General features: G+C 35.9%; 2 protein-coding genes across 7 annotated transcripts; one reads left to right on the top strand and one right to left on the bottom strand.

The window, feature by feature from the left end:
- Positions 1-5: 5 nt before the first annotated feature.
- Positions 6-15,920, bottom strand: LOC127945129 (POU domain, class 6, transcription factor 1). Of its 6 annotated transcripts, none has more exons than XM_052541717.1 (12): positions 15,652-15,920; positions 9,608-9,738; positions 9,209-9,253; positions 7,976-8,159; positions 7,640-7,755; positions 6,472-6,697; positions 5,265-5,458; positions 4,446-4,565; positions 4,106-4,324; positions 3,472-3,607; positions 3,077-3,245; positions 6-1,854 (listed from the first exon to the last, which is right to left on the bottom strand). In XM_052541717.1, the coding sequence occupies exons 2-12, from the start codon at positions 9,659-9,661 to the stop codon at positions 1,509-1,511; spliced, it is 1,809 nt and encodes a 602-aa protein (XP_052397677.1). In that variant the 5' UTR covers positions 9,662-9,738; positions 15,652-15,920; the 3' UTR covers positions 6-1,508. The 6 variants fall into 6 exon arrangements, with proteins under 6 accessions (XP_052397677.1, XP_052397678.1, XP_052397676.1 ...); XM_052541718.1 differs by lacking the exon at positions 15,652-15,920 and adding an exon at positions 12,824-12,841; XM_052541716.1 differs by lacking the exon at positions 15,652-15,920 and adding an exon at positions 11,302-11,660.
- Positions 14,820-23,562, top strand: LOC127945149 (DAZ-associated protein 2). The gene is made up of 4 exons (XM_052541747.1): positions 14,820-14,994; positions 15,820-15,935; positions 16,539-16,790; positions 20,549-23,562. Exons 1-4 carry the CDS (start codon positions 14,982-14,984, stop codon positions 20,675-20,677), a joined length of 510 nt encoding a protein of 169 aa, XP_052397707.1. The 5' UTR covers positions 14,820-14,981; the 3' UTR covers positions 20,678-23,562.
- The last annotated feature ends 4,390 nt before the right edge of the window (positions 23,563-27,952 follow it).

Raw genomic sequence — 27,952 nt, 5'->3', positions numbered from 1 at the left:
ACAAGTCTTTTTAGTGTTAATTTATTTCAAATAACAAGTTAATGCCAAACATTAAAACTGATACAAAATAAATATAGTTAATGGAGTACCATACAACTGTTTATATGTAAATGCATCATTTTAAAATCCATAAGCTCTGTGCAGATTAAAGTGTTGAACAGATGCTGTTTTTTCCTTGTTTAGTCTATGTATAGCATTAGTTAAAACACTATATCTAATAGCATTCCTTCCTTCACAACATTAAAATGTAAATGTATGGAACTGTACCAATCAAGATAAAAATCCAGTAGATAAATACAGAAGGTCCATAAGAACAATATAGCTTTAAGCTTAGAACAAACATGTGAAACATGTTACAACATATTTCTGTCCGGACAGTTTTACTAAATGGGGAAAGGTTCATATGACCTGTGAATATAGCTGCGACAGAGTACAAATGAGAGCACAAACCAAATTCATTATGATGAATTGCATTTATAGTGGTAATATCTTTTAACACTTGTCAACATTAAAACAAACTTTCAGCTGTTCATGTTTCTTAAGTGCCCCATATAGATATAGATGTAAGTCTCTCTTTAATAGCATCTCCTGATATTACGATCTGCTTAACTAGACAGGTTATGGCAAAAACAGTAACCGTAAAATCCATAGGACATATTCTACGTCGGTCATTGTAATCTTTGATACAGTTACAGTTTTCTATTTAGATCAACAGATAGACACAACAGTTGAAATCATACAAATCTGAATATTAAATCACGATGACAGCTAAAATGGAATAATTGGATTTAGCCACATAAAAGCAGGGCATGCTTTCTGATTCAGAGTACTATGATTGTCAGTTAACCAAACCACATCTACAGTATTAAATCACAAAGACAGGGGAACCACTGTACTCATAGAAACTGAAGCAAAAACCTGAATGCGCCCTCTTAGACAGACTTTTTGAAGTTTAAAATGACTAAATACCAGTTTGTTGTCTCAGGCAATGAACAACCACATATCTTAAAGTTTACAGCAAAACTATATGAACACAAGAAAAAAAAATGGTCAAATGAAACCTTCAAAAGAATGTACTACATGTAGTCAAAAGCAATAGTTGTAATTTCTACAGTGAAAAAACAAATTTTAATGGTCAGGAATAACACTAAATAATGGAGAATATTTTGGACGTTTTCTTTCCTGTGTGTTAATGAAGGGTCTTTTCATCTATAAAAACAGCAACTACAGGATTTCGTAGCTTCTTCAATATTTTAAATTGTTCCAAAAGCTATTTTAGCATTGAAAATTGTGGTGGCACGGCAAAAAGTCACTCTGCATGCAGCATAACGGAAACAAAAAACCAACAGAAAGAGTTTGTTTGAGACTATTCTATGACTGCACACAGTTTGAGTGCCGCTGGCTTCATCACAACAGCTAGTCAGTCATATCAATCATTTTGCAACTAGCACCAATACATCAACGTCCAAAAAGTTCTTCTGTTGGAATCTAAGAGACACACCGACACCCTACTGGGCCTGAAACACATTGATCTTGCTAGTGTTTTTCAGAGTCTGTCGACGGTTGCAAAACCAGACCCGAACCACCTCTCGGTCGTAATTCAGCTCCTTGGCGATCTCTGTAATCTCTTGGCCGGTCGGAAGGGAGTTTTTCTCAAAGTAAGTGTTGAGGACCTCGATGGCCTGCGGTGTGAAGCTGGTTCTCCGTTTGCGCTTCTTGGAGGGTTCTCCGCCCACAAAATCCATCAGGTTCTGCTGACCTTTCTGATTCCAGAGCTCAGCCTCTACCAGCCAGCGCTCCAGCACGGGTTTCAGCTTCTGGGCACTTTTAGGAGTGATGTCAAGCTTCTCAAATCTTGAAACAAGAGAGAGAGAGACAAGATAATGAAGTGTAGTATGTGCATGTGAGACATTGAATGGATATTGATGGTTGATATATAAGGGATGTGTACCATTTTAATGAATAAATATAAATTCTTAAATCCCAAGATAGCTATTATTAAGATACGCTGTTTCAGTTGATGCATGAATAAAACCTGACTAGACATTTTAATAGTGCACCTCCTGTCCTATAATTACAATAAGCTTTGTGTTTTGTTACTTTTAATAAGAAACATAGTCTTACATTTTAAATTCTGTCCATTTTATCAGGAAATTCAAACAATAATGCCATTTTGACTCTCTTTTATGTAGTGTGACTTCAGTTCAAACGGCAGTGGAGCACGAGTGAACGTGTTCATCCCTTCCTCTTTCCTGGTAATTAGCATAAAATAAACATGAACGGACATCTCATGTCTCATGTTATTGCTCAGAGTCATTCCATGTCCACAGCTCATTAGTTCACCAGTCTAGAGAAGAGCATTTCACTAAATATATGCACTACATTAGCATATATATTACAAAGTATTCATTATATCTTACTTAACCTGTTAGTAATGTCTTAATGTTATGACAGTCAACGTGTAAATGATTATATGTTTCATAATTAGATTTAGAAGTTCATGTAAATAAAGCTGCAATTTACATGCTTACAATTTTATTTGTATTTTTTTGAGTGTTGATTATCATAACTATAAATACATGGCAGTTTACTGTAATAGTTTGGGCTCTGTTCATTTTAACCATAATGTGTAAGTAATAGGGCTCCATAAATAGTTTACAACATTAGCTAAGAAATATTTTTTACATCATTAAATTTAATTCTAATTATATTTGATTATTTGATTTGATTATAAAACATAATTCTAATTATTTTTGAAGACAGAGCCACAATATGTTCACTGTTCAGAAATGTATGTTTCCCGTGCCACACTGTACCAAAAAATGTACAGAACGGGGATTACAAAAACCTAGACACGAACTGAACAGTCCATTTTTTTGTACCGTTTCACCCCTAATATATAATCTATGATTCAATGTTGGATACAAAGAACAGCCTTGTGTTTCACTGGTTACTTTTTCTTCCTTTAATGGCACGATTTACACAATCTAAATGAAGTGGGAGTGGTCCAAATTAGTCATGTAAGACAAATAAAGAAAAACAGAAACTACTAAAGAAATTTAGAAAAGAGAATAACCTGCATATGGCTGACTGACTGTAGGCAGGACCCTCCGTAGCGGTGAGAGCCTGGCCCACTTGAGTCTGTGTCAACCCCAGAGAGAGCCGTCGAATCTTAAAATTCTTGGCAAACTCTCGGATCTCCTCCAGATTTATGGCCTCTTCTTCGTTCACAGCAGACTGCGGCTCTAATGAAAACAAAAATTGAATCAGGACTTCTGGATCCTCTCCAGATCATAAACAACACCAGTAATTTACCCTCGAGTCACTGAAACATCAATCTTCATAACTCAAATCTGATCTGAAAACACCTTACAGAATTGCTCCTATTCAAACGTGTGACAGAAGAAAGTTGTAAATGCAATATTGCAAACATTACATAAACAGTGAAGTACCAGTGAAACATAAACCTACTGCTGACAAGCTGCCCCACGGTAGGCATGTCTCCACAGGCGATGGCACCGGCAGAGGTGAGGGATGTCACGGATTTAACCACTTGAGGCTGAGGAGCAATGATGACTTTAGAAGGGGCCACTCTCCCAACGGGACCCTAGAGAACAAATCACAGTCCATCAACAAATATGACAAGCTTTTTACATTGTCTGGAGCATATGTACAAAACCGGCACAATTCATAAAACAGTATTCAGAACATAACATAGTATTGTGCAAGATTCTGTAAGAAAAAAACCTTTATTAATCAATAATCTGCCCATGTTATGAATTTTAGTGAACAGGATTAAAAGCTGTTAGTTTTTTAATGCCACTAGTGGTCATTTAAGCTGGAATCTGCAATTAATTGTAAGTATGGGTACATTTTTGGGGGCACGTTTTTCCAATGAGCCTATGTGGCATTTTTAAATGGATGCTACAGTGTTCAGCTAGATGGTTGCTTAACAGTTGCTGGTGTATTCGGATTGGTTTCTTACACGTTTAAGAATAAAAAAGGATATATTTATGCTTAGAAAGTACAGAAATGCCACATAGATGACTAAATGTTAACTGTATGTTTACAGACTAATGAAGAGCCACAGGTGGCACCGCAGTACCGGTGTGGTGGTCTTGGTGAGTGTCAGGGGCACAGTGGCTTTGGGGAGGACGGAGGTGGCAGCAGGGGCAGCAGCTGTTGGACCGTTTCCTATCGTAGCAATGATCTGGCCCTGGGAGTTGAAGAACAGCTGTGGAGACACGGTCTGGACCTGCAGGCCTTGAGCTGGTAACGCAGAAGCTGCCGCAGGGTTGAACAGCAGGGGAAGTGTTCCAATCACCTGAAACACAGGTTTAAAAATAATGAGACTTGTATAAAAAAAAAAGTGTAAAGGGCACATTTGTCTATTAAATTAATATGTAATGTAAATTACAAAAATGTACATTTAAATGTGTACTAACCTGGCCCTGTGCATTGGTAATGAGTTGACCGGTCACATTAGACACAGCACTGGTGATGATAGGAGTTGTAGTTAGAGAGCTGATGAACTGAGGCTGAGCTCCCAGAGAAGCTGCACTAATCTGAAAAATAAAAATAATAATTTGATTAGACTAAATTCATTAAACAGTTATCTTTAGTAATGCAAGACTATATGCATTTCCTGAAAGTAAATGCAATTTCTTGTAAAACAGCAAAAGAGGTTTTAGATGAGCTTAGCTTTAAGATTTTCTAATTTTTCTAGTTTGCATATGATTTATGAATTTTCTTTCTTATATAAATATTTATATATATATAAATCTAAAAATGAATAATGAATAAATAATGACCAACAATAGTTAATAGTCATATTAATGATTATTATTATTCATATTATTTTTATGGTTTATAAAACAAAGTCAGTCTCTTATACAACTCTTAACAGAAGTATTCAAACATCATTGTTAGTAATCAGCCCTGGAATACTAAAACTTTAAAATATAGGCCTAAATAAAATCTATATTATTTCTATATTAATTCTTTCTACAAAATAATTTACAATAAAAGCTAAAATCAAAACATTTTTAAGATGAATTGTTGATATGAATGCTGTATTCAAGAAATTACCTCTCAAATATCGAATACTAGACAATAAAACCTTTAAAATCAGTTAGTACCCCAAATTGTTGCAATATATTGGCCATTCCCATTTCAAATGTCTTAAAAATGCTAATTTTCACATATATGATACAATTAAACCCAAATACATGTTTGTATCCACAACAGAAGTGCTCCATACTCACAATAGCAGGGTTGATGGACAGGCCTGCAGTCTGAAGTGTTGCGACTGAGGCACTGGGCTCTGACACTTTCTGAACAACAGACGCAGTGGTGGCTGTTGTGGTCTGGGTTGGCTGCAGAGCAGACACCTGGGGCTGTAGGACCGCCTGCGCAGGTGACTGCAGCTGCGTCTGGACAGAGTTCAACACAGTAGCAGCTGGAAAAGAAAAAAACAAGCTGTTGTATCGAAGTTTCTTTCCTCAGTAAAACACATTGTAACATTAAAATTGTATTATTATGAAATACTGACTGGCCTAAACAAGTCACCATTTCATGTAAACATCAAATGCTGCCCTTACTCCATGTATTTTAAATTGAATTCCATGGCAACAGGGTTGTTACAGTGAAGAAATTTTCCCATTTTTCCTCACTTTTAAAAGTGGGATACACATTTTACTTTCACTTTCAAATTGCAGCAATTCAGCGTAAAGCAATTGCTTGTTTTTAGCTCTTTTGCTCACTTTCCTTCAATTCCTTTCACTTTTAAAAATCTTAGAACGCCGTGCGCATTTTACTTTCACTTAATTAATTTAATTAGTGGCAATTCGGCGTCCACTGCTTGAAAACAAAACAACAAAATACAAAGTCAAACTCCCTTTAGCCTATATATAAAACATATAACTTTTATTAACAAAACAAATAAAAACAGACCATGCTATAGGTTAGGCTTTGCCTAATATAAAATAAATAACTTGCATAAAGTTAAGTATACAATAAGTATACAAAACTGGAAATAAGTAAACATGTATAATATATTACCAAATAAATAAGAAACGTAGGACGTTTATTAGCAAGATGAATAAGAAAGCTTGGAGGCACGGCATACACTTTGACCAATTAAATAGGAAACAAATGTTTAAAAAAAACCTTCCAAAATCACCTTAGATGAACGGCAAGTCAACAGGCTTTTCAAAATCTAAAATATTGCCAAAGAGATGCTTTTTGCATTCCGTCTTCGAAACTAAATCATCCGCCATCGTCTTGTCTGTCTCACCTGAGACGCAGGTCTCACTCTTCTTGTCTATATATTATTATATATTACTATACAAAAATGAAAACAACTGTGGGGGTAGGGTGCCACGGTGGGCAAGTGATGTAACCTGTGTTACGGCTTTTCTACGGTATCACCTTCAGTACCGTCTATCGCTGCAAGCCTAATGAGCATACTACCTTGCAGTCCTGCAAATGGCAGCTTCAGCAGTCCTCCGGCAGGGCTGGCTGCAGCAAGACCAGGGAGGGTGGCGACAGTGGCGGTGGGCCAGGTGAGCACTGCCAGACCCCCCTGACCCCCTACAGACCCGGCCATACTCAGAGGAATGAGCAGGGGCTGACCCAGAGAACCCTGCTGTGCAAGCATGCCGGTCATCAGAGAGGCCAAACCATCCTGAGTCAGGACCTGGCGGTTTAATGGCATATAGATTTAATTATTCTGAGAAAGGTTTTTCAAATGTTTTGACGTTCATAGGTATTTTGCTCACATTCTGCACCAATGCTGTTACTGTGACCTAAACCTATTGTGAATCAGTTTTGTTATGTGAAAAAGCTGAAATGATATTAAAAATAAGCATCAGATGGAAAACACTTTGATTTAATCTTCACCTTGGCAATGAAATAAACAGGCTGTTTTTTTTATTTTAAAACAAGGCATCATGCACTAGCCAACTTTGTAAATGGTTAAAAAATATAAAAGATTTCAAATAAAAGGAATGGAAATCAATCAGCTCAAATCCACAGAGTGCTGAATTTTGTCAACTAGTGACAACTCCAGACTGAAAAAAAAAAAAAAACTTTTGCAAAAACAAGTCATGTAGTCAAGTACTAAAATTAGTCAAACTAACTAAAAACTAAAATTACCAAAACTAAAACAAATTAAAGCTAAATAAAAATGCATTAAACATAACAAAAATTACTAAATACTAAAAAACTAAAATAACAATATACACTTCAAAAACAAAGCTATTTTTATATACGAATATATATTATAAATGGTATACAAATAATAACACTGATTTGCTCAATTGGGGATGTTACTAAAATTACTTAATTTAAAGCAGGTGTTTTAAGCCTTTACAGAATGAGCCATCCCTCACCCATGTCTCACAATTTTATATAAACACATTTTCTTATGTAAAGCATGCATTTTATCATGTCGTTAAATACAATTTTTGCACTACATAATGCATATTAGATCACTTGTTAATGTTTGTTCAGAAAATTAGAAACATGAACATCCATGAGTACATTCAGATATGACCACCAGAGTCATATGAGAATGATCAAGCGCTTGAGGCAAAAATGACATTGAAAGTCATACTAATATTTTACATGGGGAGCTCACCTGTGGGCAGGCCTGGACAGTGATGGGTAAGCTGGACTGAGGCTGGGCCAGTGACACACTGATGGGGGCTTTGGAGACCACGGTCTGGACTGCAGGTGCTGAGACCTCCAGAGACACTACATGCAAAGAGAGAAAAATTAGCTGAATCCTTAAAAAAAAAAAAGAAAATCCAGGACATTTCCAAGCATGACAAACATAACAAATGGTGATGTCTATTTTAAGCCATGCATTAATATGCCACTAAATGCCTCTTTGATGGTGGTGGCTTTGAATACTGGGTTGCTATGATACCAAACTAATATGGCTATTTATATCAGTCAATTTGAATAGTCTCACCAGCTGTGGTAGTGTTTGTGGTTACTGGACTGTCCAATGGAGCCTCCTCAGCTACATCTAGGATATGAACAGTAGCCTCCTCGCCCCCTGACTCTCCCTTCCCATCAGTCCCCGAAGAGGACAAGGCTGTATCCACCTCCACTTCCAACACACGGATGGTCTCCTGTCCTGACATGACAATGACCTGGAGGAAGGGGGTTAACAGGTTATAAATGCTCTCCCGTCCGGAGTTATGAGGGGCAGTGTTACAAGATGAAAATGGATCATGGTCTGTTATGGATGAGTTCACACACCTGTGTGCATATTCTGATCTCTCAGACATTTAATTATTAGTGATGTCTGCGGAGCAAAAGAGCATGGAACTGCTGGGGGGCGGGTCGATATATTGAATATATCCAATGAATTTACACATTTTTAAGTATTAAAACGTTTTAGTAAAAATTACACGTAGTTAGGTAAATATTGCTTTTCTTTACTATCCAGTATTATACTAGTGCATACAATATACCACACACACACACACACACACAAACACACACACACACATCTCATTCCTTATATCTTGTTCCTTGGGTTCATTTATTGAATAAAGGTTAAAGATAACAGTTAACATACATAAGTTGTAAAACATAAGTTTTTGCGATATCACCCAGCCATACTTGCATTTAACAGCTGTACAAGAGGCTCAGTAATTTGAAAAAAGCCAATTAGGTAAGAACAAGTAGCAGAAGATGCTCAAATACGCTAATAGGTTCCCATGAAGAACATGTCAACTTTGTTGTCAACATGAGCCTTTGAAATCCAAGCTAATTTTGCTGTCCAACTGTGACACTACGGTTTAAAAGTTTCTTTTGAAATATCTAATTATCAACTTTTAAACTCTATTGTATTATTGCATGTCACAATTTCAAAGCTTTTGCAGAGATTAGAGGGGTCATTTGATGCAATTTCAAGTTTTCCTTTCTCTTTGGAATGCTACAGGCTGTTATTGCATAGATAAGTTATCCTAAAGTTGCAAAGACTAAAGTTCCAAACCCAACTCACTGAAAAGCTGGCCAATCAGCGTACACCTTGCTTTTCAGAACGATGAGCTTTTGTTTTAAGAACATTTCATGTTTCAGTCGAGATCAGAGAAGCATCACAGGTGCAAATGCAGGGCTCAGGCAGAGATGGAAGCTCAGCTCAGCTCAGCGCAGCACAGAGAGCAGTACAGAGGCAGGAAAAGGTGCATACCTGGTCGTCTTGTGCTGGGAATTTCAAAGTGCAGGAACCTAAAAGCTGAGAAAACACTTCTGCAGTCAGACAGTGAATGGCTAAAGAGAACAGAGATGCCAAGCACACATTAGGACACAAAGAACAAACCAAACAAGGACACAAGTGACATGAGTACAGCAAACAAACAAGAGCGTCTGACCAAAAACTGGCACAAGCGATGCTTTCGGTCAACACCTCACCACCAGAAGAGAATTGCTTGTGCTGTGAACGTAGACTGAACACTCACACACGTGGGGCATGAGGCTGGATATGTGATGAAATGTTAAGGTACATCCGTGTTTTGTTGTGTCTGCAATCTGTTACACTTCATGTAAGTAGTGAGAAACGTATGGAAATTATGACTTGACTCAGGAATACCTGTTCATTGACAGTGAGAGGCGCATTGCTTGCAGGGAGATCCTCAGTGTCCATGATGAAGTCTAGGCTCTGAGGAGATCACTGATTCTGCATAGTGGTTGAAGGGGATGTTACCAGCTCCACAGTACCACCTGAGACAAAAAAATTAAATAAGCTGGTCAGCACTAGATACCAATAATCGAAGAATAAACTCACCATGACATGAAAGTTGACCCCATTTACCTCCTTAATACACATTCCTGCTCTTATTCCAAATGACTAATCAGAGCATGTAATTCCAAAATGTAATAACTTGATCTACCTACGAAACAACTTTAACATTTACTTTTCACCAAGAGCTTTTATATTTTCAGCCCCTTCCCTGCAACCACCTACTACAGACAATTTTTCACAATTCAGGGAATTCCTAGATAAAATGAAGTCCTGTGCCACAATTTTAATCACTGAATACTCCATTTCAATTGGAAATGCTTTACAATATGTAAGAGCATTATTTTAAATATTGTTATAAAGGTCAAATAGTTCTGACAAAATCCCATTTTAATCAGAAATACTTCAAAGTATGTAAGAAATCGGACAAATAGTTCTAATAAAAATACATAATATGAAACAAAAAATCGGTTTTAGGTTATAAAGGTAAATAAATATGCACCAATATATTAAGTGCAACTAAATCTGACAAACATCAAATTTCAATCACAAATACTTCACATGGAAAGAAAATTTTGAGTTAAGTTATTAAGGTAAAAACTGCTATGTGATTGAGTGCAATTAAATCTAACAAATAATTTAGAAAAAAATAATTGTCTTTAAAAAAAAAAAAAAAAAAAAAACATACAACATTCCAATAGAGCACTTTACAGTTAATGGCATTAAAACTACCAGGTTACTTCCCACAATATGAATACCTACTTTTTTTATATTTTACATTTAAAATATGACGGTAACTAGCAGCTAACCCTTCCAAAAAGTTTCTGCTAGAACACCATTGGTTCTGCAGTTGTTACTGCAATAATTATGTGATAGCCATCAATGTCGTTCAATAACATTATACATTACATGCATTATGTTTTACAGTAATAACATTAAGTATAGCAAATACTCTGGTCTTTTGGCGGGTCTTATGATTACCATATTAAATATATGCGAGGCATTAACCAGATAATCATGTCGTAGTCTATGACAGCCGCTCTCAAGGTTGTCAACTTAAATACTTGAACCCAGGTACCTCAGAAATACGTAAACACAGTTCTTAAAGATTTGGTACATTATTTCCGAGCATGTTCGAATGTCATAACTGTGCAAGTGCAGTTTAAGGTGTGTGTCTTGCATTATAAATTTGCTCATGTAATTATCCAAAAAAGAAAACAATAGAGCATTATGTAAGCCTTGCGCATTTTCACATCAAGCAGGCCTGTGAGGTAACGTTTCTAATGCAGTCCTCCCAACACGATCACAATGCAATAAAAACTCCCCTCACGGGACACACACTTCATCTACTTATCACACTCCTCACATGCCAATATGCCATGACTCGGGAGGGCATTTGATGTATTTCCTTTCTCTTTATCATAAATATATAAATTATGCTAATTAAGACCATTGCATATTAACCAAAAACTCATTTCGAGTCCGCGAGTTCGTATTGCGTTGTGCAAAAATACGTGCAAGCTGTGATCATATTCACGACTTACCCGCTGAAAGCTGGGGTATTTCCTTTATTTCTCCTCCTTCGGCGAGCTTTGCCACAGTTTGTTTTAAATATGCATAATTAAAAATTCATCTCACAGCTTCCGACGCGCGCTACGAATGCACACAAAAGAGCTATTTGCATTGATAAGGAGGCTCGGGAAAGCGCTGGTCCTCTTTATAACTAAATATTTAATGACGTCTTTCCGTTAACTGTCGTGCTGGTGAAGCAAGTGTGCCTTAATAGCCAAGGTAAAACCTTATCTGCAGAAAAGTACCGAAAAATTAACACAATTTTGCTCTTTTGCACTACGTCATGAACATAATTTATGCAGGCCGAGTCTTGTATTGAAAAAATGGCGCTGGGTCGACAGAACGAGAGCGATGGCCGTCTTAAAGAGACAGTACACAATGTTACTGCAGTTACTGCACTATTCAAACTCTTGATTCCAACTGTAATATTGCTACAGAGTGAAGTTGTTCTCTAATAATAAAATTACTAATATTAATAAAGAGATCAATTTATTTGTATTAATAATATTTATAAAAAATATTATTTACATATACGCATTTACCAGCATGTGTGTTCCCTGAATTGAACCCGCGACCTTTTGCACTGCTAACGCAATGCTCTCCCAATGAGCCACATAATAATAATAATTTTAGCAGGCTTTTTTTTAATTAATATTCCTATTATATCGTTGTTATTTCCCCAAAACAATGATGTGATTATAAATATATGTGTTTAAAATAATATTATTATAATTATTATAACACACACACACACATACATATATATATATATATATATATATATATATATATATATATATATATATATATATATATATATTATCATTAACAATTATGTTCATCATCATAGTAATTGTAATCATGCTTATTATTATCTTTATTACTATTAATATTATTACTATTGCTCTGTATCTTCAGAATAGCAATGTGAATGGACATTTTCTAAGAATTTAATATATTGACATCCATGTCCTTCCACCTGTCTTCCTTGTACCTCTTAAAAGTCTAAATGAAATAAAAAACATAGTCATATTATATAGTTCCATGTCAAATATTAATAAACAAAACAAAAGGGGTAATTAAAATATTAAATGCAATTATTACAACTTGCTCTACCAGGCATTTTAGCCCTAACAATACTAGATTCCTTTAGCAGATGCTTTTGCCCAAAGTGACTTACTGTTACACTTGGGCAAGTCGTGGCCTAGTGGTTAGGGAGTTTGACTCCAAACCCAAGGGTTGTGAGTTTGAGTCTCGGGCCAGCAATACCTTGACTGTGTTGCCCTTGAACAAGGCACTAAAACTGCTCCCTGGGCACCGCAGCAAATAAAAACATGCAGTCATATTATATGGTTCCATGTAAAATATTAATAAACAAAAGGGGTAATTAAAATATTAAATGCAATTATTACAACTTGTTCTATGTGGCACTTTAGCACTAACAATACTGGATTACTTTAGCAGATGTGTTTACCCAAAGTGACTTACACTTACATTTACACTTGGGGAAGTCGTGGCCTAGTGTTTGACTCCTTTCCCTAGGGTTGTGGGTTCGAGTCTCGGGCCGGCAATACCACGGACTGCACTGAACCCCCAACTGCTCCCCGGGCACATCGGCATAAATGGCTGCCCACTGCTCCGGGTGTGTGTTCACTGCTGTGTGTGTGCACTTTGGATGGGTTAAATGCAGAGCACAAATTCTGAGTATGGGTCAGTCATGTCACTCACTCACTTGAATGAGGAATACTAAATGCAAATCAAGAAATGCAATCATAAAGAAAAAAGTTTGGCTACAGCCCATCTATTTAATCTTCAAGCACAATTCTTCCTCTGACTCTTCCCCAGAGAGGATCATTTTAGGGAACTGCAGCCAGATGCATCTGATGCATTGTTATGTGAATCTCTATTGTGTGATGATCTAATTTTTTTTTTCTGTGAAAGCTTTAAGCACACCACTAAATGCATTCAAAATGAAGTAAAGAAAAGTCAGATGCATACTGATGCACATGCATATGTGATTTACAAGGCATCTTCCCATTTTTTTATAACGAACTGGCTTATAAAAAGACACAGTGTCTCTATACACACTCTATGTCTTTCCTCTGTTGCCAAGCCAGCTGGCAAACACTTCTATTTGCATGCATTAGCAGCATATTGCCATGGAGCTCAAAGGAGTACTGGGATTGCTGAATACAGATGAATCTGTGATTAGGTTCACATCCAGTATTCAGGCCCCAACTAATTTACTAATGTACATCTGATATAAAGACATATACATTGCAAACAAAAGTGTTCATTAAAGTTCATTCAAGTATTTAAGTTGACAAAGCTCTGCTCTGTTTTATACTTGTATAGATGCAGGGCCGACACTAAATGCAACTTTATACTACCTAAAGAGCCTGTGGGCCCAGCCATAAAATTTCATAAACTACATTTAATTTAGTCACAGAAGTGCAAGACAAAATTTGGATCATCATTCCTATTCAAATTCTGATACAAAATACATTGGCTTGGATTCTGCAACTAAATTAAACAACCTTAATGAAACATCTGCTCTGCTTGGCATACTTCCCAGGGTCTAATTATGCAATATTAATTTAGGTTCAAGTGTGCAGTATTGTTTCATACTAACTAACCCCATGAGTAGACAGTATTTCATATTACATGCTCATGTCAATTAAAATGTTATTGGCAAAGTAAAGTATAAAAATATTCACATCAAAATTTTAGGCAGATAGAAAATAAATACTTAAGCATATAAACAACATACTTAATTGTTGACACTTGAGTAATAGCAGGGCATGTTATCTCACTATTATATATGGGGTAAGAAGTCAGAATGAAACCTGTCATTACAGAGAACTGTAATTAATAAATGGCATATTCAATTATCACATATGCCCTGGTTTCACAGACAAGGCTTAAGCCTAGTCCCCAAATAAAATGCATGTCTGTGAAACCAGGCCATGAAAAAGCATTTAAAAACTTGCCCTGGTCTGACATTTATCAAAAGGACCCTTATTCTAAAAACACATATTAGAATATGCATCTGATTTTCTTGTCTGGATGTATGCTATGTAGTTTTATTATATTCACACTTGTTTACCCAATGTTGATTACACAAGTATTTTATTTTGATTTAATATCCATTTGAACTAGGCGTTTGAAACGGACATGAAAACCACTTTTTGAGAAAACACACAATCGTGTAACTGGACTTTTGACTCAAACTCATTGTCTATTATGAAAGGGATGGACTTTGTGACACTCCATCTGTGACACCTTCCCTACATGTAAATGCAAATATTTTACATATTAATATGTAAAATTTAATATATATTCTGTTGTTTTATACTGTAAACATAACGTTTATTTTTATAGTATAAAGTGGGGCTTACAGAGACTTTCGTTTTGTAGATAATGAGTCACGAGTTTCTCTTTAACAGGGAGTGGCGTCCAAAAACTGATGCGTGCGTGACGTAGCTCCTCCCAACACAAATATACTCAAAGCATAACCCGACGAAAACAAGGAAGTAACGAGGAAAAAAGACGAGGAACTTTGACTAAACCTTATATTTATTGCCAAATAAACGCCGAATTCGGTCTGTTGAATTTCTCATCCACTAGAATATTTTACCTACAGTGAAGAACAATGAACAACAAAGGTAAATACGCGATCATCTCCTCTCTTCTGCTATTTTGCTTAGCCGCTTCCTAGCAACTACCAATGGAGTTAGCCAGCATAACTGACTTACATAACAAACGATTTTACATACTGAATTCTTATCGATTATGTGCCAAAAACATCTGCCATCGACTGTGTCCCGACGGACACTGTTATATTTAACCCGGTAGTGTCTTATTTTGGCGGACATGGCAATGTTTTGGATTGAAAACAGGTAAAGGGTGACTAGCTAGTCTGCTACAGCGCGATGACGTGACCAGAAAGGTGACCTCGTTAAGAAAGCGAGACGCTTACAGCATCAGTTAAATCATTTAATTAATCTTATTTAAACGTGTTTCATCAATATACTTTCTGGTATCCACTCAAGAACAATTTGTCTTATTTTCTATTGTAATTTAGCGGTCTTGTTTAGCGTGCCTTTTTGTGTCGTTTGTTTGTTTGTGTGGCTTGATGTTATTTATTGTAATACATACGCTTCCGCATCCATATTTCTTATAGTAAGTCATTTGTCGTTAATCATATCTGTTTCGGTCAATATCACAAAACCTTTAAATAACATTTCTGGGTCCTTTTTAAGTCTTTAGCCAATTTATTTAATTTTTTCAATTTAATCCACATTTCAAGCATGTGTACTTACTTTGGTTTAAGGAAAACCGTTGAATGGTTTTTCTTGGTCATCATCTTTAGTACAAAACCAAAATATTGCTGGCTATTTTTACAGTAAATCAATTTAAGATTCTGTTGTGATATTAATTTTAAACCTTTAACTGTCTGTCTTCTTTTCCCCCCATTGGTGTTCATGCAGGTTCATATCCTCAAGCTGTTTACCCTCAGCAGAGCACAGCACCCGTTTACCCGCCTGCTATGCAAGTCCCTCCTCAGGTGTCTCCATATCCAGATGCCCCTCCTCCATACTCTGAGGTTACCAGTGCTAAATACTCTCTGTCTGCTCATTCAAATGGGTCTTTCCTATTCTAGTACTATATAAAAAATATACAGCATGTTTTGGAAGCACTTTAGAAGCATTTTCAAAAATGTATGCTCCCTTACTCAAGACGGCATGCTAAAGAGTCTTCTGAGAACATGAATCATTTTTGGAAATTGCGCTTGATGAATCATCTGTTGTGATGTAAGTGTCGCCACTCAAACAGACAAAGGCAATTTTAGCAATGAGTTAGTCAGCATGAAACTCCCAGAAGAAAGAGGTATTCTATCTAGTATGCTAGATGTATACAAATTAACTTGATTTTGAGAGCATTCATTACTGTGATTTTATCATGAATTTAAAACCTTAATAAAACCCTAAATTGTTATATAAAAATGCAGCAAAAGTGATAAAAAAACAAAACAAAAAAAACAATCATGTTCATTTCATTATTCATAACTTTAGGCTGTTATACTGTTGCAGATTTGTGGTTATCTGCATTTTAAAATGGCTTGGAGTGCAGCTCATTTAAAAAAACCAAACCTTTTTTTTACTATAATTTACGATTTTTACACTTTGTGTATGTTACCCTTTCGCAGGTTTATCAGCCCAGGTATATGGCTCCTCCCCCAGCCCATGGACAGATGCCCCAAATGACCTCAGCTTACCCTGGTACTCAGATGTACATGCCCATGCATGCTCAGTCTGTGCCAATGGGGGCCATGGGCCCCAGTGTCCCAATGGCATATTATCAGATGGGGCCTGTGTACCCCCCTGGTTCCACCGTCATGGTGGATGGTGGATTCGATGCTGGAGCTCGCTTTGGGCATAGCACCAGTACCTCAATTCCTGTGAGTATTCCCAATAAACATCCAGGAAATAATATGTATTTATATTTAGCAACCTACAATTAAAGCAATAGTTCACCCTAAAATGAAAATTTCCTTAAAATCTACTTGCACTCAAGCCATCCAAGATATAGATGAGTTAGTTTCTTCACAGATTCGGGGACAAATTTTCAAAAACACATGCTCCCCAATAGATCCTCCGTAGTGAATTGGTGCCATCAGAATGAGAGTTCAAACAGCTTATTAAAACATCACAATATTTCACCAGAAACGCAGATGACTCCAGTCCATCAATCAATCTCTTGTGAAGTGAAAAGCTTATTGTTTGCATGCATATTTAAGCACTGCGGTTTAAAAACACGTGATTTTAATCAGTTGAAATGCAGTCAGCAGTGAAAGAGAACAAATTTTGCTATACTCTAACTGATTATGCACATGCGTACTCAGAGATGCGCATAAACATGAAGACGCTGCTCATAGAGCGCAGGAGTATTGAACGTTATTTTTGCCGCTTTATAGGTCTTGAAAGGTTAAATACACACACTTGTGTGTCAAAATGCCCATCTTTGCAAGAATCGTAAACACAGTAATTAATGTCTTAAGTGAAAGCAAACAGCTGAGAAAGAAAGCACATGTTTAACAGTACAGGTCCTTCTCAAAAAATGTGCATATTGTGATAAAAGTTCATTGTTTTCCATAATGTAATGATAAAAATTTAACTTTCATATATTTTAGATTCATTGAAATATTTCAGGTCTTTTATTGTTTTAATACTGATGATTTTGGCATACAGCTCATGAAAACCCAATATTCCTATCTCAAAAAATTTGCATATCATGAAAAGGTTCTCTAAACGAGCTATTAACCTAATCATCTGAATCAACTAATTAACTCTAAACACCTGCAAAAGATTCCTGAGGCTTTTAAAAACTCCCAGCCTGGTTCATTACTCAAAACCGCAATCATGGGTGAGACTGCCGACCTAACTGCTGTCCAGAAGGCCATCATTGACACCCTCAAGCGAGAGGGTAAGACACAGAAAGAAATTTCTGAACAAATAGGCTGTTCCCAGAGTGCTGTATCAAGGCACCTCAGTGGGAAGTCTGTGGGAAGGAAAAAGTGTGGCAAAAAACGAGACGAGAAGAGGTGACCGGACCCTGAGGAAGATTGTGGACTGAGTCTGGAGTAGAAACATCCAGAGCCACCGTGCACAGGCGTGTGCAGGAAATGGGCTACAGAGAAGCAGCACTGGACTGTTGCTCAGTGGTCCAAAGTACTTTTTTCGGAAAAGCCAAAATGCCTGAAGTCCAGTGTCAAGTACCCACAGTCAGTGATGGTCTGGGGTGCCATGTCAGCTGCTGGTGTTGGTCCACTATGTTTTATCAAGGGCAGGGTCAATGCAGCTAGCTATCAGGAGATTTTGGAGCATTTCATTCTTCCATCTGCTGAAAAGCTTTATGGAGATGAAGATTTCATTTTTCAGCACGACCTGGCACCTGCTCACAGTGCCAAAACCACTGGTAAATGGTTTACTGACCATGGTATTGCTGTGCTCAATTGGCGTGCCAACTCTCCTGACCTGAACCCCATAGAGAATCAGTGGGATATTGTGAAGAGAAAGTTGAGAGGCGCAAGACCCAACACTCTGGATGAGCTTAGGGCCGCTATCGAAGCATCCTGGGCCTCCATAACACCCCAGCAGTGCCACAGGCTGATTGCCGCATTGAAGCAGTCATTTCTGCAAAAGGATTCCCGACAAAGTATTGAGTGCGTAACTGAACATAATTATTTGAAGGTTGACTTTTTTTTGTTGTATTAAAACCACTTTTCTTTTATTGGTCAGATGAAATATGCAAATGTTTTTAGATAGGAATTTTGGGTTTTCATGAGCTGTATGCCAAAATCATCAGTATTAAAACAATAAAAGACCTGAAATATTTCAGTTGGTGTGCAATGAATCTAAAATAAATGAAAGTTTAATTTTTATCATTACATTATGGAAAATAATGAGCTTTAATCACCATATGCAAATTTTTTGAGAAGGACCTGTATATTCATATTGGATCAAGGCAGCTCTTAAAGTGATAGCATTCTTGCTGTCACTGTCATTGATGTTAATCAGACAACAAAAGAGAGAAAATCTCTCACTGCTCTTGACTAAACCACTTTTGCAACTTTAATAACAAGAAAGATACATTTCATTTACACAGTGAAGATTATGCAGTTTTTATACATTTGATTAATTTATACTATGTAGCATTTCTTAATTATTTATTCCACTACTGTAGTTTTTAGTCCTATTGCTTGTAATTAGTTTCTTATTCTTATTTAATCGCTGTATTTACTTATCTTCAGTTCACTTGAGTGTTTTTTTAAGTATTTCTATTATAGTTTTTTTGTGATACTGACACGGGTGACAAGAATTGTGAAATTTCTATGGTTCTTATTTAAAGCAAAAATAACTATATTGTGATATATACCGTTAACGTGAAATAAAATGACTTCTAATGTGATAAGTTATTGGTAATATCACCTACCCCTACTTCTAGCTAAATAGGAGTCCATAATTATTTATAATGCCTTCAGTGAAAAAGTCATCTTGTCTCAATCAGGAGAGAAATATGCACAGATCAAGCCGAATCGGTTTACAACAAAACTAGAAACAAATAAATCTGTGGATTTTGATGTGAGAAGACAACGGCACGAAATTACCATCGTATTTTTGTCAGATGTGATGGTTTAGTTAAAACATCTTGATGTTTTTTTTTTTCTTATAAACATGCAGATTTACACAAGATGTCACCTGATGGACTGTGATCTTTCATCAGCTTTTTGAACTCTTGTACTCAACTCTCAGAACAAGGTTTTGAACAAGTAATGAAATGCTAAATTTCTCCAATTCTTTTTCAGTGAAAAAACAATCTATATATCTTGGAAGGCCTGAGCCAAATCCAGTTTTTGTTGGAGGATCGAGATCGATTTAAATGAACAACGATATCAGTGGCAGTTCCTTATGATTTATTGAGATGTGGGACAAAACATGACCTACAGTTTTACCTTCTAATAGTTTCGAAAACGTCCATCATTTACACTTCTAAATTAATCAGAGAAAGAAACTGTTGGTTAAAAACTACATTTTGTTTATATTTTTTGATAATTTAGCTTATTATTATGTACATATATATTTATTAGGTATTGAAGATAATTGCATTTAATGTCATCATGACATCAAGTATGATACCATCACCCAAATTGTAAAAAAAATTGTTTGGTATTTTTTGATTATTTCCCTCGTTTTGAGCGAGCCATTAAAATCAGAAACTCCGCTGTCAACATGTAAAACTGGTGATGACAAAAAAAAAAAAGATGAAAACATTAGTTCTAGTTTTCATTTAATTGAATTTGTCAATATTTCGGAAGAACTTTTGACACGAAATGTTTTCATATCTGAGAGTGTTGACACGTCACAAAAAAAACTGGAAAAAAAAAAGAGTAAGTATATTAATAACAATAAGTATGAGGTTGGTCTAAACTAGTTCACAAATAAATAAAAAAACACCACAATATGTGAAGTTTTTTCCCCCCACTATTCTGTAGCTTTTGTCCTTCAACTCAACATTCAGTAAGAAATTCCTTGTATGTTCAGTCTGTTCTGAGATCCTTTAAGTCATGACTTCACAATTTTCTCTTGGCATAGACATAACTGAAAATGTAGCTGATGAAATATGTGTTTGATTTACATATTTCTCTTCATATTCAAGCCTCCACCTCCTGGACACCTCCCCAACGCGGCTCAGATGGCAGCCATGCAAGGTGCAAATGTTGTGATGACCCAACGCAAGGGCAACTTTTTCATGGGTGGCTCCAGCGGCGGTTACACCATCTGGTAACAGTGAGCACCCCCCTGGGCCTGGACCGAAGCCCTCCTTCCTTCTCCTGGTTCCCTTTACCTGTTCTCCCACCCCTGCCTCCCTTGGGGCTGCTTGGCTAAGCCACAATACTGATTTAATCTAATGGAATGTAATGTTTTAGAGCCCCTTACTCAAGGTACAGTACGCCGCTATTGGTATAATTGTGTAATATCACAGTTATATAACGTCTAACACAATTATTGTGTATTCACAATTAAAAAGTGCACGATAATTGTAAGTTTAACTTCTAGAGATCATTTATACATTTGCCATAATTTAGAGTATACAACTTCTAAGGTGAAGGCCAAGCCATTTTTTCCTTTATTGACACTGGCGTACCTCTTACAACTTCATTTTTAAAGGACATTTTCTAGTTTTTAGTTGTCTTCTTGAGCCAGAGATCATGCCAAGAGAACTGCCGAGAGTCAGTTTGATCATCTGTGTAAAGTAGCTATGCACTTGAAACTTTCTCTTTGAATAGTATGCTTATCTACACCTTTCATTCGTATCATTATTAAGGTCTTGTCAGATATGTATAATGCAGATTTAAGCACTATCAAAGAGACAGGTGTGTTTACAAATTCAAACAGCGGCGGCGTATTGTACCTTTGGGCAAGCTTATATAAATATTATCAGGTGCCAAAACTGCACCATTATTTAAAAGCAAAGGAATTTACACATGGGTGAACCTTAATGCAGTAAAAGAGAGAGTGAACAAGATTAACTAAACTGGTTCAGAAAAGTCCGTTTTTTTTTTTTTTTTTTAATATTCTCTCCAATGTCGGATACCCAGAGCTGTACATATAGCAGTTTCACCTTGTTTAGCATGTGTTATGTGCGTTCCAGCTATATGTGCTTCTACACAAATCTTGTAGGCATTTTCCACAAAGGTAAAGCTATTTACAGAGGCCAGGGCTCAATCAAGAGACCATTTATTTTCAGTATTTTAAATGGTTTGGCACATCAAGCTTTTTTTTCTTTGTCTGGGAGGCTGCTTGTACCAAAGATCTGGACAAGAATGCACTAAAAGCTTTCTGCTTTTTGTAAGTCTTCTGTCATAGTACATCTGCAAACAGATTCATTCTGAAATAAACAAACAAACAAACATCATATTTAGATGATGGTGATTACTTTCCAGGCAGAGCACAAGCCTGCTGTGACTGCATTTTCTAGGGGTTTGTGTTTTAAAAATATATCAATGTTTCCTAGTTGCATCTTGATGTTTCTGCATGCACTTTTCAGTAGTTTTGTTTTTAATAAAGTGTTATCATTGTTAAATTTTTTAGGAGTACTACAAAATTAATTTATGTGCACTGTCAACCAATTCTGAAATGTTTTTGCAGCTTTCTTTTGTACATATGCTTTTAAATACAAATAGCGTCAGTTATACTTGTTGCTGCATTGATGATTTTTTCAAAGCAGTGCGGTGATGCGTAGCAGCATATACAAAGGCTGAGAAATTGTGGTGTTGATTTGTAAATGTTTCGCAAGGGATTAAAGTTTTCCTCTCTCTCTCTCATCTGTAATGTGTTTAAGAAATGTTTCGCATTAACATTACCTGATTTAAAAAAAGGACAACCTCACATGAGTTACACCAGCAGTTGTCACCACTGCTTTTTTTTTAAGGAGTGCATGATAAATATCGGCCGATAATTATTGTGCATCTTGTCAGTATAGCTGTTTCTCTGAGTCATTCACTTTCGGTGTGGATTTGCGCAGCTTGTCAGTTAACAACGGCTCTGTGTAGTAACAGCTGCTCTATGTGAAATCACGCACCTAATGGAATTTACCGGCTTTACTGACGAGATGCGCATTAATTATCGGCTGATATTTATCGTACACCCCTTTTTTTCCTCGCTTCTAATAAATTAAATTGCAGCCTTTACTTCTTCGACACTACAACACATAAGTTCCGTAGCAGTTATATGTATTCGATGTGACGATAAATCTATAATGCTGCTTATTTTGCTAGATAGCACAGAGGTGAAATGCTTATAAATGCTCACTCAAATTTATTCTCCACACATTCACTGTTATCAAATAATTTTCTCTCTAAACCATACATATTTTCTGATTTAATTAACAAAAGAAATAGGAAATTTTATACTAGCCCGGCAAATGGGGCTCATTTTTAAGCTTTACATATATCAGGTGCATCACTGGGTATCCGACACTTCAGTACAGTTCTAAAGGTTTTGCCCATTTGAATACAAAAGACCATTCAGGTAGATTTTCTCTCTGCAAATAAAGGAAAAACAATTTTGATTATGTTGGCAAGGAAAAAAAAACATGCCAAGTGTGCTGGCATTGCCTTAGCACCATTTCTATTATTTTCTGTGATGTAGGTTTCTATTTTAGTATGGAACGTCTGACCTGGTAGTTTCACATTTATTCCTAACCTGACTTTGTCATTCCTTATTTAAAACTCATTTCATTTATTCTTACTTCGCTAGGAAAATAAGGCAAAAAACATGAGGGCAAAGCTTTCAGAACTCAATTCCTGTATCAATCTTATCGCAGCATTTTATCATGGCATGTGGCACCGTGTTTTTGTGTATGCAATGTAGCGGATACACTGCTTATCTTGAGCCTCAATACCATGACAGTCATGGATGGTATACGTCTATGTGGGCACTGCAGTTCAGGGAACCCTTTTGATTTTTTTTTCTACATATATATATAATATTAAAAGATTGTGATGGGTTGTAATGGATGCATACTGAAGCATCAAGGAACAGAGGTCCTTCCTAGTTTGCTACATGACAAAAAGGTCTCCAATGAAATTGTGGTGCACTTAACTTTTTTTATACTAAACCTTAAGTATAAAACAAAATTTAGAATAAAACTATTTTGAATTTTGACAATCTGTGTTGTATCATGTCTTTTAGTGGTTCATGTTTATATTTTTGTCTGCTGAGTTGTTTATTCAGAGGTTTATCTACAGGTTAAGACAAATGTTTGACTAAATGACCAATCACTACCAATCCAAATTTAGTCAAAGGCAAGATTGGAGATTATGGGTTATATTGTTGTCAATCACAATCCTAATCAAAGGAATAATAGAATTTAAAAATCTAAGAAAATATCAGTTTTGCACAAATTAAATATATATTTTGGTTTTACTAGCTATATACCAGCCACTTGTATTTGACATTGTATTATGTGTTATATCAATAACTACAGTAACATAAGATACTAGATACTAATAATATACATAAGATACTAATGTAACCCTGCACACACAAAAAAAAATCAAGTATCATATATGCATCTGATATTATGATCATCATTTTTGTATTATAAATAATGACAGAGGTATTATATTTGGCACTGTTACAGCAAGCCTATGTAACAAAAAAATATATATTTAAGTAATAATAATAATAATAAAAAAAACTTGAATCATAAAATGTCAATAAAAAAAAAAAACATGTGAACGTTTTACAAGGCACTTATCAAAAAATTATGCCAATAAATAAAAAACAAATTTGTAATAAAAAGCCAGGCAATATGATCAAAGGAAAAAGGCATATTGAAATGCCGCAATTTAACACTATATTGATTTATAACTGAATAAAACCAAATTTGCACAGTGCCTATAATGTTTGCCGTTTGATTGAGGTGCAGTGCCACTTATGCAACCTGAACTCTAATAATAGCTTAACATAATCCAATTATTACTGATAAAGTATTCATTAATAAATCTTGTATATGAACCTTCATGTAATTTCTGCTGAAGTAGCGAGTTAATACTTTTTTTTAGTGAACTATAAACTATATACAAAGCATAACAAATTGTCAGCAAAAAAAAAAGGATTGTCCCAGTAACTTTACCATACGAAAACTGATGGTGAGCTTATTGACGTCCTGAATAAGCAACTTATCCTCACAAAAAACCAAACTCAATCCTTTCTCCTTTCAACTAAACATTCTTTCATAGATCACAGACCATTGGTTTATGACCCATAGTACTGATCATGGGTTAAATCCCTCTGATGCCAACCAGTTCAGATGAAGAATTCCTTCTTGTTGTCAGTGACGGTGTCATTGTAGACCTGGTCAGGGTCCACACCTGGAGCGGGCTCACCTGCGGTTCGGTAAACACCCTTACTGTGGCACAGGTATCTGTACAGCAGGAATCCACAGACAACAAGGGTCACCAGGATCAATGCAATTACCACTAAAAGATAAAAAAAGACTAAATCATTTTGCAAGCAATATGCAATAGATCAAATATATACATTTTATTATAACCCCAAATCTGGATGCAAACAGAAAATTGTGCATGATGATTTACCCAAAACCTGATCATTTGTTGGCACATGTTGCAGATCTTTAATATGTAGCATCATCATAACACCTGGCTTTAGTCTAATATCATGATCTGCACTATTACACTAGAAGTCAAATACCTCCGATGACAGTCGTGTCTGTCTGAGGTGGAGCTGCAGTTGCTGATGTGACATTTATATCTGAGGAATAAAAACAAACGCACTAAGAATGACGCACTAAACCCGAATGTCAAGATTACATTCACTGAAATGTGGAATTACAACCATTTCCAGCTGGAGGAACTGTTTTGTTGAAGAGTAATCAGATTAGCAGAAATACAACATGGCACCAAGTTAGGAATTCACTGTGCATAGATTTTATTTAATGCTTACGTACAGCCTCGAAGGAAACATTTCAAGGCCCAAAGGAGGTCAGGTACGAGTGTACAAATAGGCTATTATATGCTAAATAAATTGTGTTAGTGCCAAGATTGTTACACTAGCCTATTATAATGTTTAGATTCATTGTTTGATATATGACACACCCAAAGCCTGTAAGGGAACCCTTTAATGCTCTAAAAGAGGTTTGCTCTTTATATTAGAAGACAAGGTGTAGAACTTACCAGCAGGTGTGCTAGTCATGCTGAAAGTCATAACTGAAACAGACACCTATATGGAGCAAAATAAACCTTGTTGACTCAATTCAATAACAAAAATATATAGTACCAACTGTGTTTTTTTTTTTTTTTTGTAACAGACAATATGACTTAAACATTAACTAAACGTGGACAAACATGGCTGGGTTGTGAGACATATGTACAGTTTGTGTCCCATTGAGGCTTATCGGAACTGCTTGAAGAGAGGGACACTTGTATGTGGAAGGAGGAATAAAAAATTGTGTATTAACTGTTCAGGGACTTAAAACCATCTTCTAGACATTTCTATATTTTGGGAGATAATAAGTAATTTGTAAGAACTTAGGTCGACCCACTTTTCAAAATATATCTACAGCTATACATTAAATGTTAAGGGTCATTCTATAAAATGGGTGTTTCTTGTATGATGTGGTAAGTTTTCAAACATTCTGTCAGATCATTTTATTATAATTATGAGTGAGTACATTTTAAGCAAATTTACATCATTAGACTATATGCATTTAATGCATTTTTTATATATGTTGGACCACAATTAAGCCTGTTTTGAAATGAAACAGTTTTAAACTTTATACTGCCATTAAAAATGTTTTATTAAACAACAAAATTAGAAAGATAATTTCATGCTGATTCTGTTTTACCACACAAAATCACTTGCATTATTATTATACATTACAACGACTATATACGATGCATTCACGGGTGGAGACAAGTCAGATATGTTGCATTCGCTTTTTATTAACTGAACTCATATTTACACAAACGCACCTTTTGTCGACTGACCCTTAAACTTATAAAATTATTTGACAGTAGCCTTGAATCTCGCTTCCTAAATTGAATTAACTTGCTTTCTTACAAATCTCGCAGGGTTCAAACACAAAGCTCATTTTAAAAGCGCTCTCGTCGTGATGTAGGCACACTACACAGAAAGCTAGAAGTGCTGCTGTAAAGAAACACGACCGGTGAGATTGCTTGTTTGTAACATTAACTGTTAGTAGAGACAACCCAAAACTGTAATCCTCACGATTCCATCTTTTTGTTTTGATCGATTGTAGTCACACACTGTGAACAATCACTTCAAAGAGTTGTGAAACTCGTAATTTTACAGCTTTTCACCCATTTGAAACCATCAGATCTAAGTTTCTTCCAGCCCAGCGGGAACCGAAAAACTTACCTGTTTGAGTGTCAGAGTCGCGGATAAACTACTTTTAGTTAAAGATGCCGATCAAAGCGATAAAAATTCTACTTCAGACCGAGTAATCATGAAAAGTAAGCTCCGTTCAAGCCAAGGCAGAACTGCATGAAGCCGCCACAAGATCGTCAACAAAACTGTCTTGAGAGCGCGATGTACTATTTTTGAACGAATCGTTCTTTTGAGTCGGATCTTTTCACTGAATCCGTTGAACCAGTTCACAAACTTCTACTAGAGTAGACTGAGCAGTTCTCGAGTCAGTAACCTAAACGATTCCCGAATTCGAACACAGCATTAGCAGTCACAAACCGGGATTTGAAAATGTAACGTTACAGGAATTATGAAAATAGTGTTACCAACGCTTTACGAAAATGTAATTTTATTCACTTATTTGTTTGTACTATTTTTTTAAAACATGCAGAAAATGTGTGTGTGTGACTAAACGAATTTAAGTTTAATCCCCTAAAAAATTGTTACTAAATGAGTTTATGTTTTATGAGCTATATCATAGCTGAAACAAACTGAACTGTGACACATGAAATAACATACAAACTAATAAATAAAACATAGAAAAAACCGAATTAACTGCATTTGCTTTCATTAGGACGTTTGATTGTGGAACCATACGGCCAGCTGACGTAATTGCGTCATGGCGTAAAGAATTATTGAATCCTTTTGGAACAGGTTCTTTGAAACAAACTCTTCTAAAGAGCCGATTCTCCCAAACGAGTGACTTCTCTTTGCTGTGCGTAGGCGCGTTCACGAGTATTTCCTCCTGTCCGCTCCCGTGAAGAATCAAACAATAGTCGCATTCCACGAAATGACTATTAACCAACAACCACCACCACCCTGTTTTCTAGACTAACCTCTAAAAAATAAAGAAAGGAGATTTGGATCAGTAGTTTAATTGCCTCAGTGTGTAATGAACAAAACGTAAAGAAAAGTGACAAGTTAATTTTTATTTATAAGTTATTGGATAATTGTCAAGTACATAAATATTTCACATGGTTTCCTGTGATCAGTTAGATAAATGTATGTAATATATAGAGTTTATCTAAAAACATTCAAATATATTAAGGAAGACCACCACATATGATAAAAGACAATACAAGAAAGTGATTATATTTTTTTTTTAAAA

This window comes from Carassius gibelio, chromosome A23, assembly GCF_023724105.1.
Source record: "Carassius gibelio isolate Cgi1373 ecotype wild population from Czech Republic chromosome A23, carGib1.2-hapl.c, whole genome shotgun sequence".
NCBI lineage: Eukaryota > Metazoa > Chordata > Actinopteri > Cypriniformes > Cyprinidae > Carassius > Carassius gibelio.
The sequence above is the reverse complement of the archived record's forward strand: the minus strand, read 5'-3'. Positions and strand labels throughout refer to the sequence as shown.

Coding starts and splice junctions, on each gene's coding strand:
- LOC127945129 (XM_052541717.1), bottom strand. CDS start 9,661: ATGGACACTGAGGATCTCCCTGCAAGCAATGCGCCTCTCACTGTCAAT. Junction 9,254..9,607: donor CTCTCACTGTCAATGAACAG/GTATTCCTGAGT, acceptor GTGTTTTCTCAG/CTTTTAGGTTCCTGCACTTT. Junction 4,325..4,445: donor TTACCAATGCACAGGGCCAG/GTTAGTACACAT, acceptor CCTGTGTTTCAG/GTGATTGGAACACTTCCCCT.
- LOC127945149 (XM_052541747.1), top strand. Junction 15,936..16,538: donor CCCCTCCTCCATACTCTGAG/GTTACCAGTGCT, acceptor ACCCTTTCGCAG/GTTTATCAGCCCAGGTATAT. Junction 16,791..20,548: donor GCACCAGTACCTCAATTCCT/GTGAGTATTCCC, acceptor TTCATATTCAAG/CCTCCACCTCCTGGACACCT.